This window comes from Cebus imitator, unplaced genomic scaffold (assembly GCF_001604975.1).
Source record: "Cebus imitator isolate Cc_AM_T3 unplaced genomic scaffold, Cebus_imitator-1.0 Scaffold263, whole genome shotgun sequence".
Classification (NCBI taxonomy): domain Eukaryota; kingdom Metazoa; phylum Chordata; class Mammalia; order Primates; family Cebidae; genus Cebus; species Cebus imitator.
Window position 1 is genome coordinate 2,517,525 of NW_016107578.1, and position 13,711 is coordinate 2,531,235.

At 52.2% G+C, this 13,711-nt stretch overlaps 2 protein-coding genes across 4 annotated transcripts in view; one reads left to right on the forward strand and one right to left on the reverse strand.

The window, feature by feature from the left end:
* The window catches only part of FBN3 (fibrillin 3), an 87,144-nt gene extending 86,096 nt beyond the window's left edge, over positions 1-1,048 (forward strand). The window contains exon 64 of the mRNA XM_037728355.1: positions 205-1,048. Within this exon, the coding sequence (XP_037584283.1) occupies positions 205-546 (342 nt within the window). The 3' untranslated portion in view covers positions 547-1,048. The remainder of the gene's footprint in view (positions 1-204) is intronic.
* A 2,346-nt stretch (positions 1,049-3,394) lies between these two features.
* On the reverse strand, positions 3,395-11,124 carry CCL25 (C-C motif chemokine ligand 25). 3 transcript variants are annotated; one of them, XM_037728394.1, is made up of 6 exons: positions 11,104-11,124; positions 10,547-10,648; positions 7,916-8,033; positions 7,689-7,822; positions 6,442-6,558; positions 3,395-3,787 (listed from the first exon to the last, which is right to left on the reverse strand). In XM_037728394.1, the coding sequence occupies exons 2-6, from the start codon at positions 10,617-10,619 to the stop codon at positions 3,780-3,782; spliced, it is 450 nt and encodes a 149-aa protein (XP_037584322.1). In that variant the 5' UTR covers positions 10,620-10,648; positions 11,104-11,124; the 3' UTR covers positions 3,395-3,779. The 3 variants fall into 3 exon arrangements, with proteins under 3 accessions (XP_037584322.1, XP_037584320.1, XP_037584321.1); XM_037728392.1 differs by lacking the exon at positions 11,104-11,124 and adding an exon at positions 10,842-10,900; XM_037728393.1 differs by lacking the exon at positions 11,104-11,124 and adding an exon at positions 10,842-10,889 and having other exon boundaries at positions 10,547-10,665.
* Positions 11,125-13,711: the final 2,587 nt, after the last annotated feature.

Sequence of the window (13,711 nt, forward strand, 5' to 3'; positions counted from 1 at the left end):
TGTTTCTGCATTAATTCGCTTAGGATAATGACCTCCAGCTGCATCCACATTGCTGCAAATGACCTGATTTCATTCTTTTTCCTAGCTCTCTCCTCCACCTTAGAGACTGGCCAAAATCTCTTTGGCCACAATCCCAGGACCCCCTACCCACACCACATCCCGATTCTCCTGGGCTCTGACCATGCACCTGGTCTTTCTCCCCAGGTGAGCCTGGCCACCCTTGACTCTGAGGCCCTGCTGACCTTGGGCCTGAATCTCTCACACCTGGGCCGAGCCGAGCGCATCCTGGAGCTCCGGCCGGCCCTAGAGGGTCTGGAGGGCCGGGTTCGGTACATCATTGCCCAGGGAAATGAACAAGGTTTCTTTCGAATGCATCACATCCGTGGCTGCAGCTCCCTGCAGCTGGGGCGGAGGCGGCCAGGGCCTGGAATCTACCGACTGGAGCTGGTGAGCAACGTGGCAGGACCCTGGGGTGTCCAGCCAGAGGGGCAGCCAGGGCCACGGGGCCAGGCCTTGAGGCTGAAGGTGCAGCTGCATTTACTTTAGTTGGAAGGAGGCCTCATGGGCCCCAGCTGTCCAGTGAAGGAAGATTCTGGAACTGGGAAGGACTGATCCCCAGCAGTGATGACTGACCAGGTGGAACCCCAAAACTCAGGAAAAGTAACATGCTACACTACAACCTCAGGCGAGCCTGGCCTCTGCGCCAGCTCCAGGGGACCCCCAATTACTCAGTCTTTCCTAGAGACAGCAAGAAGCTGCAGCTTGCACCCTCCACCCCACAGCCAAGGTCAGGGAGAGGCCCTGTGGTCACCGTGTCTGGTCAATCTCAGGCTTTAGCTTCTGTACTGCACTGTGGCTTGCCCGGGGTCAGGGGGAGGTTTGGCGGGACATGGCAATGGCAACTGGGGTGGGCACAGAGCTTGTCCTTGGAGCAGAACGGTGTACAGGGGGCCCAGACCTCACAGTGGTTTGCCGCGTTTGCCCCCATTTGGAGAATGCTTTTATATCAAAGTGGAGACAATAATAAAGTTATTTTGGGTTAAGTCTGCCTGCCCCTTGGCAAGTTCTTGAAGTAAGTAGATGCTGCCCTTGGGCTGGGCCAGGCAGATCTTGTGCCTGTGGAAGAAGGGCTTGTGGGCTCCCCATAATGGTAATAACAACTCACGCTTCCTAATCATGTAGTACATACCAGACGTCGTTCTTTTTCTTTCTTTTTTTTTTTGAGACAGGGTCTTGCTCTGTGCTCTGTTGCCCAGGTTGGAGTGCAGTGGTGCAGTTACGGCTCACTTCAGTCTCCACCTCCCAGGCTCAAGCAATACTCCCGCCTCAGCCTCTCCCAAGTAGCTGGGACCAAAGGTGCACGCCACCACGCCTGGCTAATTTTTTTAATTTTCTTATTCTTTTTTTTTTAATAGAGTCTCACTGTGTTACTCAGGCTGCAGTGCAGTGGCACTACAACCTCCGCCTCCTGGGTTCAAATGATTTTCCTGCCTCAGCCTCCTAAGTAGCAGGGACTACAGGTGCACACCACCATGCCCAGCTAATTTTTTTGTATTTTTAGTAGAGATAGGGTTTCACCATGTTGGCCAGGCTGCTGTCAAACTCCTGACCTCAGGTGATCCACCCACCTCAATGCCTCCCAAGTGCTGGGATTACAGGTGTGAGCCACATGCCCAGCTTAAAATTTATTTTTCTTAGGGTGTGTCCCTATATTGCCCAGACTGGTCTTGAACTCCTGGGCTCAAGTGATCTTACTGCCTTGGCCTCCCAAAGTGCTGGAATTACAGGTGTGAGTATCTAAGTATTTTACAATTATTGACCATTGTGGTTGTCACTACAACCTCGCGGAATAGATGCTGCTACCATCCCATTTTACAGGGAAAACTGAGGCTCAGAGAGGTTAAATACCTTGGCCAAGGTCAGGCCAGGTTGAAAGCTGGGCAGCCTGGCCAGACATGGTGGCTCATGCCTATAATCCCAGCACTTTGGGAGGCCAAGGTGGGTAGGTCACCTGAGGTCAGGAGTTTGAGATCAGCCTGGCCAACATGTCGAAACCCTGTCTTTACTGAAAATACAAAAAATAAATAAATAAATAAATTTTAAAAAGCCGGGCATGGTGGTATATGCCTGTAATCGCGGCTACTCAGGAGGCTGAGGCAGGAGAATCACTTGAATGCTGGGAAGGAGAGGCTGCAGTGAGCTGAGTTTGTGCCACTACACTCCAGTCTGGGTGAGACAGCAAGACTCTGTCTCAAAAAAAAAAACCAAAGTTGGGCATGTTCCTGGACCATCAGCCCCCACACTGGTTCCAGGCGGATTCAAATTTGATGGCCAGGATATTCATTGTGTTAATAAACACGCAGTTAGCATGTACTGTGTGCTGTGCGTGTCACACATCACAGTGCATTTGGTCTCCAACAAAGCACTATGAGGCAGGCAATATTATCACCCCCATTTTCCAGGGGGGCAAAGTTGAGGCTTAGAGAGGTTGTGGAGCCTCTCCAGGTCACCTACATAGTGCGTGGTGGAGCCTGAACACTGAATGTGACTCCATTTCTTCTGCAACTTCATCCGGTCCCTGGCCCCAAACCACCATGGCGTCCCCTAAGAGATTATGCTCTTGGTTTGCTTTTTTTTTTTTTTTTTTTTGACGAAGTCTTGCTCTGTTGCCCAGGCTGGAGTGCAGTGGTACAATCTTGGCTCACGGCAACCTCTGCCTCCCAGGCTCAAACAATTCTCCTGCCTCAGCCTCCCAAGTAACTCGGATTACAGGCACCCACCACCATACTCAGCAATGTTTTTGTGTTTTTAGTAGTGACAGGATTTCGCCACGTTGGCCAGGCTGGTCTCAAACTGCTGACCTCAGGTGATTCACCGCCTCAGCCTCCCAAAGTGCTGGGATGACAGACGTGAGCCACCAATTTGCTTGGTTTTCATCCAGATCATTTTCTGTTGTGATGGAAACTGAGGTTGCCAAGGACAACATAATCGGTGGTGACTCAAGCCTCCACCTGCAGAAATGTCACTAGTGCCTGGCCCCAGAGTTCTGTCCTTGGTTCTATCCTGGCCCGCCTGACTTACCAGTGGCCTCCAGGCAGCCCATAAGAGCTTGCAGAGGGCTTCTGTGTCCATCAGCGGGACTCACCACAGCCCTGGAATCTAAGCAGAGCAAGCACAGTGGCCCTTACTCTACGGACAAGCTCAGAGGTACCCAGAGAGTGAGCAATTGGTTCAAGGCCACCAGCTGGGAACTGCAGTTTGCAGCCAGCAGCTAATGCTTGGCCCCTAGAGGGTCGTCTGTTAGGAGAGCTTGGGGTGGCCGAGATCACATGGGATTCACCCCAGGCTAGGGCAGCAGCAACTTGCACCTCATCATGAAACTAACAGGCAGGAATGACTCCATCACCCTCCAAGGTTTATTTAAAAGTCATAGAAAAGCATAGCCTGGGAGGGGCATCCTTGAACTGACCAGAGCTTCACTGGGACCCAGAAGAACACACTGGCATGGCCCTGGTGGGCGGCAAGAAACAGCAGGTGAGACAAGTATCTAAAGTCTTCTCTACAAGAGCCACTGCCTGCCCAGGGTTGACGCTGGTCCCTGGAGTGGCAAAAGGCTTAAAATCAGGCCAACTCCCTCTTTTCAATTGCCAGAGGGGCAGGAGGTGGTGGGAGTGGAGAAGGAGGACCAACTCAGGCACAGGCTCGGGGACAGCTGGATCTGTAGGGTGATGGTTTCAGCGGAGAAAGATCCAGCCCCTCCTGTGCCGATGGATCCCGGCTCACAGTCCTGCAGCAGCAATTAGAGAGGCCGAAGTGAAATTGATGGCTGTGAAATAATAGTGACTATATGCATCGGTCTCTAACTCCAGTCCCTAGCACAGAGCTCCTAAAACCCTTGTGAGTTTCTGAGTCAGAGGAGTGCTAGAATCTTTTGGGCTAATATTTGGTTTTTGAACTCTGTTTCTGGATCCCTTGGAGTTTCTTGGGTAATGGGAACATATTTTATTCTAATGAGGTAACTCTTGGTGGGCTTCTGGGTGGGGGCTGGTCACCAGCAAGACCAAGCCAGTGATTAGAAACTTGGAACCTTCGGTCCCATCTCCCATTCTCCAGGAAGGGGAAGAAGGTTGGAAATGGAGTGAATCATCCTTCACTTGTATGTGATGAAGCTGCTAAAAAAAAATCCCTGGTGAAGGCTGAGTGCAGTGGCTCATGCCTGTAATTACATCACTTTGGGAGGCAGAGGCAGATGTATCACCTGAGGTCAGGAGTTCAAGACCAGCATGCCAACATGGTGAAACCCCATCTCTACCAAAAATATAAAAATTAGCTGGGCATGGTGGCAGGTGCCTGTAATCCCAGCTACTCGGGAGGCTGAGGCAGGTAAATCATTTGAACCTGGAGGTGCAGGTTGCAGTGAGCCTAGATCGCACCACTGCACTCTAGCCTGGGGGACAGTGAGACTTCATCTCAAAAAGAAAAAAAAAAAAATCCCTGCTGAGCTGAGGGCACAGGCCTGTAGTCCCAGCTACTCAGGAGGCTGAGGCAGTGAGTTAGATAGTCCCAGCTACTGAGTGAGGCAGTGAGCTATCATTACACCACTGCACTCATGGCAGACAATGAGACCTCATCTCTTAAAAACAAACAAACAAAAAACCTGAACTATGGGGTTCAGGGAGCTTCAGGGCTTGTGATCCACGTGTGTGGGAGGGGTGGTGTACCCCAACTCCACGGGGGCAGAAACTCCTGCCCTTGGGCCCTTTCCAGACTCTGCCTCCCTAACACCTCTTCCATCTGGCTTATTCATCCTTATCCTTTGTAATGTCTTATTTATTTTTTTTCCAAGACAGGGTCTCATTTTGTCTCTCAGGCTGAAGTTGCAGTGGAATGATCATAGCTCACTGCAGCCTCTACCTCCTGGGCGCAAATAATCCTCTCACCTCAGCCTCCCAAGCAGCTGGAACTACAGGTGCATGCCACCACAACTAGTTAATTTAAAAAAAATTTTTTTTTCTTGAGAGAGGGTCCCACTATGTTTTCCAGGCTGGTCTCAAACTCCCAGGCTCAATTGATCCTTCTGCCTCAGCCTCTCAAAATGCCAGGATTACAGGCATGAGCCACTGCACCCAGCCCCTTTGTAACCTTCTACAATAAAATGGTAAACATAAGTAAAGCATTTCCTTGAGTCCTGTGGGCGACTCTAACAAATGATCTGATGGGAGGTGAAAGCCTTGACTTACAGCCAATCAGTCAGAACTACAGGTGACAACTTGCTACTTGCCACCAGCATCTGAAATGGGGACAGTCTTGTGGGACTGAGTCCTTAACCTGTGAGTTGTGTCACTACCTCCAGATAAACAATGTCAGCCGGATGTGGTGGCTCATGCCTGCGATCCAAGCACTTTGGGAAGCTGAGGTGGGAAAATTGCTTGAGGAGTTCGAGACCAGCCTGACCAATGTGACAAAACCCCATCTGTACTAAATACTTGAAAATTATCCAGGCGTGTTGATGCATGCCTGTAATCCCAGCTACTTGGATGGCTGAGGCACAAGAATCACATGAACCCTGGAGGCAGAGGTTGCAGTGAGCTGAGATCACACCACTGAACTCTAGCCTTGGTAACAGAGTGAGACCCTGTCTCAAATATATATATATATATATATATATATATATATATATATATATATACACACACACACACACAGGCCAGGCGCCAGTGGCTCAAGCCTATAATCCAAGCACTTTTGGAGGCCGAGGTAGGTGGATCACAAGGTCAAGAGATCAAGACCATCCTGGCCAACACGGTGAAACCTCATCTCTACTAAACATTCGAAAATTAGCTGAGTGTGGTGGTACACGCCTATAGTCCCAGCTACTTGAGAGGGTGAGGCAGGAGAATCTCTTGAACCCGGGAGGTGGAGATTGCAGTGAGCTGTGATTGTGCCACTGCATTCCATCCTGGTGACAGAATAAGACTCTATCTCCAAAAGAAAGAAAGAAAGAAAGAGAGAGAGAGAGAGAGAGAGAGAGAGAGAGAAAGGAAGGAAGGAAGGAAGGAAGGAAGGAAGGAAGGAAGGAAGGAAGGAAGGAAGAAAAGAAAGAAAGAGAAAAAAATATATATATACAATGTCAGAATTCAGTAGAATTACAAGACACCCAGCTGGTGCCTGCTGGAGAATTGTTGGATGTAGAGGGCCCTGGAGCTCCAGGGTCACTCCCCTGGGGCTTCACTTCAGCACTTGATGTAGCATCTTTGGGCTGGGTCATGGCAGTGGACAGCCACCGATGCCCCTGCCCTATGAACCTGCAACGCTGACCACACAAACAGCCCTCCTTGGTCCTGGAGGTGAATCCCCTGTCCCAGTGGGAGCCTATCATGAACCCTCAACCCTCAGCAAAGGTGATGGATGGGAGATGGCCACATGACCAAGAGTCCTTACCCGAATTCGATGGTATCAGGAGGGAGGCATTCCTCCTGCTGCTGCTGATGGGATTGCTAAACTTGGACGATGATAGCTTGGAGCTTCCAGAACTAAACTTCTTTACAGCATGAGAGCCTGTTGGAGAAATGGAGAGAGAAATAAGCAAGAGCTCTGCCAACACCGTTTGAATTCCTGGATCTAGCTGAGCCTGAAGCTATTGGCTGGTTATATAAGCCAATGAGCGTCCCATGTGCTTGAGCTTTCCATCTGCACGAATGGAAAGCGTCCTGATTAAAACAGGTGGACTGGCTGGGTGCAGTGGCTCATTCCTGCAGTCCCAGCACTTGGGAGGACAAGGCAGGTGGATTGCTTGAGCCCAGGAACTCAAGGCTGCAGTGAGTTGTGATTGTGCCACTGTACTCCAGCCTGGGTGACAGTAAAACTCTGTCTCAAAATAATAATAATAATGAGCTGAGGCTGGGCATGGTGGTTCATGCCTGTAATCCCAGTACTTTGGGTGGCCGAGGCAGGCAGATCACCTGGCCGACATGGTGAAACCCTGTCTCTCCTAAAAATACAATAATTAGCCAGATATGGTGGTGGGTGCCTATAATCCCAGCTATTCAGGAGGCTGAGGCAGGAGAATCTCTTGAACTCAGGAGGCAGAGGTTGCAGTGACCCGAGATTGCACTACTGCACTCCAGCCTGGATGACAGAGTGAGACTCCATTTCAAAATAATAATAATAATAATAGTGAGCTGGATTCGTAGCACATGCCTGTAATTCCAGCTACTCAGGAGGCTGAAGTAGGAGGATTGCTTGAGCCTGGGAGGTCAAGGCTGCAGTGAGCTGTGACGGTGCCATTGCACTCAGAGTGACAGAGTAAGGCTCTGTCTCAAAATAATAATACTAAAAGAGCTGGACTGGTGGAATATACCTGCAATCCCAGCTACTTGGGAGGTTGAAGTGAGAAGATCACTTGAGCCCACGAATTTGAGGCTGCAGTGAGCTATGATCATGCTACTGTACTCCAGCCTGGGCAACAGAGCAAGACCCCATCTCAAAAACAAAACAAACTGGACAATGACTCAACGCAGTTAGTTGGTCCTTCACTTGGTGCCCACTGACCAGCAACTGACTTTCTTTGGGGTCCAGGCAGCTGTCAGTATTCTGGTCTCCAATTCCCTCCCTCAGGGTCTGAGGGACACATGGGCCTGCAGTCACAGAGGAGGGCCCCCTAGATGCTCAGCAGGGGTCTTGCCCACCTGGGAAGTTCTTCATGTTGTTGAGGAGCTTTGCAAAAGACTTATTGCGAGCATCCAGGAACTTCATGGCTTTCTGCACTTCCCTGTTCTTTGGGTTCCCACACACCTTCCTGTGTCTCTTGGGGAGGTAGAATCTGTGGTGAGCAGAGGGGGTGCCCAGGTTAGGGCACAGGCTGGGAGCAAAGCTGTGTGTGCACCCCATCCCCCATCCCCACGGCCTCACTCACATCACAGCAGGCAGATTGCAGCTCCCGCTCACCTCCTGGATCCGGTATGCCCAGGCGCGCCGGAGCACAGCCAAACCAATGGGGTAGTGGTGGGCCAGGCAGCAGTCCTCAAAGATACCTGCAGCCACACAGCCGCCCAGATACTTGCATCCTTGCACGTGAACTTGGCAGGGCCAGCCACAGGCATGAACCTGTCTGCATACATACGCTCCTACCACAACCCTTTCGGGCCCGGCAGAGACTGAGGGACAGCCTCAGGAAAACACAGCCTCCTGGCTCACCCCTTAGTTCTGGTTATTGGGATAGCCAGAAGTTGGAGAGGAACCTTGTGTCCCGGCTGGGAAGGGTGTGGAAGCAGCAAATAAGCAGGCGACCAAGGCCACCTCCATTCCTGCTCTGGGGAAGAGGGTGACTCATAGCGCAGGTGCACCCTGAGGAGAGGTCAACAAGACCCCTCCCCAGCCAAGTTCTAACCTCCTAACAATGAGCTGATTCGAGGCCTGGAGCGGTGGCTCACACCTGTAAACCCAGCACTTTGGGAGGTTGAGGTGGGCAGATTGCTTGAGGTCAGGAGTTTGAGACCAGCCTGGGATACACGGTGAAACCCCGTCTCTACTAAAGATACAAAAATTGGCTGGGCGCGGTGGCTCATGCCTGTAATCTCAGCACTTTGGGAGGCCGAGGCAGGTGGATCATGAGATCAGGAGTTCAAGACCAGCCTGACCAACATGGCGAAACCCTGTCTCTATTAAAAATTAGCCAGGCGTGGTGGGACATGCCTGTAATCCCAGCTACTTGGGAGGCTGAGGCAGAATTGCTTGAACCTGGGAGGCAGCGGTTGCAGTGAGCCAAGATCGTGCCATTGCACTCCAGCCTGGGCAACAGGGTGAGATTCCCTCTCAAAAAAAAAAAAAAAAAGGCTAGACAGAGATGAAACACACAGATGAATTAGACCTAGTGTTTTCTTCAGGGAGCTCCTGGCCTGGTTGGGAGACAGGGAAATCAATCTATGCAGAGAGGGGGAAGCCCAGCCACTGTTGGGGGTGCCCATAGGAGGAGGTGATGCTGCCAGAAAGTTCTGGGAGGGTGAGCAGGTGGAATGAATGAGCCGAGGAGGAGCTGATGAGACGGTGGTGGAAGCTGGGGCACGAGTCACTGCCCAACTGGCCTTTGAAGGTCTCTGCAATCCCACCTCTGCCAGAACTAACCTCCAGGGGCCAAGCCTGAGTTTCCTGCAGAGCCCAGCCCAGTGGGAGCAGGCAGAGGAAGGACTCGAGCCCTCCATGTGTCTCCCAACCTTGGCCTCTGAGGGCAAGGGGCAGTGCATTCTGTTGGAACCTCAGGCTGCAATGCCAGGCAGGTAGTTTCCAAGGCTGGGGCCCACCTTTACCTCCAGGTATCAAAGGGCCGGGGCTGGGCCTGGCTCTGATAGCAGAACAATCAGATCACAGCCCAGCCCCCCTCCCGGGCAAAGGCTAAGGACTTGGACCCATCAGACCCAGGCGAGAAACAGGTGGGGCAGGTGGGGGCAGACAGGGCAGGAGGATGGGGCCCTGTCTGCCCCCACCTGCTCCACCTGGTCTGCCACCCAGCCAGGTACCCTGCTTTGGCCAGCTGCCGAAACTCAAGAGGCTGTAGGACCCAATGTCAGGGCTCCCGTGGGGACACTGCAGGCCCAGGAACTGTCCTTTGGTGGCTGGAATTCTCAAGCGCCTACTCTGAGGTAGGGAGTGGGGGAAGAATGAAAGAGTTCCCTGTTAATGACAGAAACGGTTATTATTGCTGCTACCAGATCTGAGGCCTAGTCTTTTGCAAGCATGAGCTCATTGGACCCTCAAGTCAAAGCCATGCAGTGGGAATTTTAGATTCCCACTTTGCCGCTGAGAAAATGAAGGCTCCTAAAGGTTTAGGAGGCAGGGCGCACTGGCTCATGCCTGTAATCCTGCACTTTGGGAGGCTGAGGCGTGCAGATCACCTGAGATCAGGAGTTCAAGACCAGCCTGGCCAACATGGTGAAACCCCAGCTGTACTAAAAATACAAAAATTAACGAGGTGTGGTAGCACATGCCTGTAGTCCCAGCTACTCGGGAGGCTGAGGCAGAAGAATCGTTTGCGCCCAGGAGGTGGAGGTTGCAGTGAACAGAGATCGTGCCACTGCACTGCAGCCTGGATGACAGAGTGAGACTCCATCTTAAAAAAAAAAAAAAAAAAAAAAGGTTTAGGAGCCACTAACTCTCCGCTGGACTGCATGGGGAATCCACTCCCATCTGTCTCCAGGGCCCTGATCTCCAACCCCATCCCTGTCTCAGCAGGATTAGGACTCTGCAATATGTCCCTGGTAGTAACTGACTGTGCCCACAACTGGAAGCCACCTTCTGCTTCCTCATGTCTCTAGGCTGTAGGAGTCTTGCAAAGGACTCCATGGAGCTCTGGAAGAAGGAACTGGGGACCCTCCATCTCCCCGACCCCATCCCAGGAGCTACCCAAATGCCAGGAGTTCCCGCATGTCAGGAGCAGGAGAATTCAGTGGAGATGGGATTGAGGAGACTTCTGGAAGAGATGAGAGACAGATGGAGTGGTGGGGGCACGGGAAGAGGGGGACTTGGAAGTAGGCATTGCCGTAAACGGTACCTTGGACGCGGACAGCTGGGGCCCAGGCTCCCAAGAAGCCAGCCACCAGGTAGGCCAGGAGCCACAGGTTCATGCTGCAGGCGGGTTCTCCTCCTTGGGCACCTGGAAGAACAATGGGGCTACCTGGGGTCTTGGAGGGAAGCGGTGAGGACTGAGGAGAAGGAGGGGAGTGGGTACTGGGAACACCCCTGTCTTAAGCCCCAGGCATACAGCAAAGGAAGGAGGTCGCATAAAATGGGAACAAGTCCAGCTGGAGGCACAAGCTGCTCGTCTCAGTCATGGTCAAGGGACTCACCGATGTTCACTGGGTCAAAGGAGCTGATCCCCAACGGGCTGTATGCCAAGCTCTCCTGTCTACAGGACCAACACACTGAGCTTCACTCTTTATAGACAGAGCCCCACCCAGCCACCCCCCTGTCCGCCCTCCTCTCTTCCTCCTCCTCCCCACCTGCACTCTCAGCCTCTGGGATTCTCCCTCCTCTACAGCAATCTCTGCCCTTGACCCATTGGCCCTCATGCCTCCCCACTCCCCATCCCAGGCCTCCCAGCCAGCTCACCTGCTTTCTCCAAAAAGCGCCCTTTTCACTGTTTCCCTCACTTGCATGTACCTGGTGGACACTGGCTACCTGCAAACAAGGCTCAAGCTGCCTTCAGCCCCCAAAGCAAGCCCTTACCTTCACACTCCCCGCCCTTTCCCGGCTGCCTCAAGCTACATGTTCCCTGGTGGGTCCCCAACTTCACTCCATTTCCCTCTCCTTCCACACCATGGTTAGGTAACTTAGCATGCCACAGAAATGCCGTAGTTGTGAGAACAGGCAAATCCATAGAAAGAGAAAGTAAATTAGTGGTGGCCATAGGATAGGGGAAGGGGAGAATGAAGGAGTGACTGGGAGAGGGTATGGATTTCCTTTTGTTCTGAAATTAGATGAGAATGATGGTACATAACTCTATGAATATAGTTAGCAAGGCAGAATGGTACACTTCCCACCGGTGAACAACCCCAAGAAGAAAGAATGCTCCAGGCCAGGCACAGTGGCTCATGTCTGTAATCCCAACACTTTGGGAGGTCAAGGCCAGAGGGTCACTTGAGCCCAGGGTTCAAGACCAGCGTAGGCAACATAGAGAGACCCCTGTCTCTATAATACTTTTTTTTTAAATTAACCCAATGTGGTAATGCATACCTGTAGTCCCAGCTACTTGGGAGGCTGAGGTGGGAGGATTGCTTAAGCCCGGGAGGCTGAGGCTGCAGTGAGCGGTGATCATGCCAGTGCACTCCATCCTGGACAACAGAGCAAGACCCTGTCTCAAAAAAATGAAAAAAAAGGCGGCCAGCCACAGTTGCTCACCCCTGTAATCCCAGCACCTTGGGAGGCCAAGGCGGGCAGATCACCTAAGGTCAGGAATTTGAGACCAGCATGGCCAACATGGCAAAATACCATCTCTATAAAAATACAAAAATTAGCAAGTGTGATGGGTGCCTGTAATTACAGCTACTCAGGAAGCTGAAGCAGGAGAATCATTTGAACCCAGGAGGCAGAGGTTGCAGTGAGCTGAGATTGCATCACTACATTCCAGCCTGGGGGACAAGAGTGAAACTCTGTCTCAAAAAGAAAGAGAGAAAGAGAGAGGAAGAAAGAAAGAAAGAGAGAGAGAGAGAAAGAAGGGACGAGGGAGGGAGGGAGGGAGGAAGGGAGGGAGGGAGGAAGGAAGGAGAAAGAGAGAAAGAAAGAAAGAAGAAAGAAAGAAAAGAAAGAGAGAGAAAGAAAGAAAGAGAAAGAAAGAAAAGAAAGAAAGAAAAAAAGAGAAAAGGAAAGAAAGAAAGAAAAGAAAGAAAGAAGAAAGAAAGAAAGAAAGAAAGAAAGAAAGAAAGAAAGAAAGAAAGAAAGAAAGAAAGAAAGAAAGAAAGAAAGAAAGAAAGAAAGAAAGAAAGAAAGAAAGAAAGAAAGAAAGAAAGAAAGAAAATGGAAGAATTGTTTGGTTTTTCGAAGAAAAGCCAGGAGCCCCTGGTAGCCATGCCCTCAGGAAGCAAAGCAACATTCTCGGAGAAGGCATGTCTTCTTTCCCTGGGCGAGTGGGAACCACCCAGGACACAGGTACTAGGGGAGACAGGAGGTGGAGATTAGGGAGGGTGAAAGCAGCGCTGCAGAGGCCACACAGCTGATTGTTTTAAACTTTTTATCGCCGGTATCCATAGCTACATCTGACCTTTTGGCTATTTATTACACCCTGAACTCCTTTCTCACTTCACCTCTTCCACTGGGAGCCCAGGGATGGCGGTCCCCTAGCCTAATTCCCTGTCCCAAATCACAGGGCCAGGTGTGTGGGGCTTAGAGCTAGGGCGGGGCCAGGTGGGTGTGGCTTCTAGCGGGGCACAGACTAGATAAATGACACTGGGAGCCGAGGGGCAGGGCTGAGTGGGCGTGGTTTGTGGCTATGGGCGGGGCTTGATACATAGCTCTGAGTCGGGGGGGCAGGGAAGAGTGAGTGGGATTTAAAGCAGTGGGCGGAGCCTGACATGTGGCGCTTAGGGCGAGAGGCAGGGCTTTGTGGGAGGGGCTTAGTGTTGGGTGGGGCTTGCACGGTCAGCCGCGCCCCACCAGAGCAGCTAAGACGATCCTGGGGGTGCGCCGGCGGCCCGGGCGCTGCTCCAATTCCTCCGCCTCTTTCTCCGGGTGGGTGAGGCTGCGCCAGGACGCGGCTCCGCGTGGCTGCGGGCGTGGGTAAGCGGCGTGGCAGGACGGGGTCAGCCTCTCCGCTACGGCCCACTGACCCCTACCTGCCCAGACTGCGCGGGCTGCGGCCCAGACGGTGTTATCCTGACTTGGGGGATGCCCCCAACTTGTGAGTTTCCCTCCCGGCCTCAGTCCCTCACCGTTTGTTTCACCGGCAGGCTTCACGGGGAGGAGGGGTTCCCAGCCAGGGGGCACTCAAGGAACCAGCATGTAAGGTGCACTGGGGTGGGCGCGCTCGGGACACCTGGGGATTGGAGCAAGGGATGGGATGATCCGGGAGTTAGGGCCCCAAGTTAAAACCCAGAGTTCTGAGGACTACAGTTGCTGTGAGTGAAGGCCAGATCTTCACGGTCGGGGCTGAACTGGCCTCTTCCATTCCTGCAGCTGCTGGGGGCATTAAGAGTAGTCAGCTGTGGGCCAGGCACGGTGGCTC

Excerpts from the sequence above, each read along its gene's own strand:
- CCL25 (XM_037728394.1), bottom strand. The coding sequence starts at position 10,619 with ATGAACCTGTGGCTCCTGGCCTACCTGGTGGCTGGCTTCTTGGGAGCC. Across the intron at positions 8,034-10,546 it reads CCCAGCTGTCCGCGTCCAAG|GTATCTTTGAGGACTGCTGC; the intron begins GTACCGTTTACG and ends GTGTGGCTGCAG. Across the intron at positions 6,559-7,688 it reads CAACATGAAGAACTTCCCAG|GCTCTCATGCTGTAAAGAAG; the intron begins GTGGGCAAGACC and ends TTTCTCCAACAG.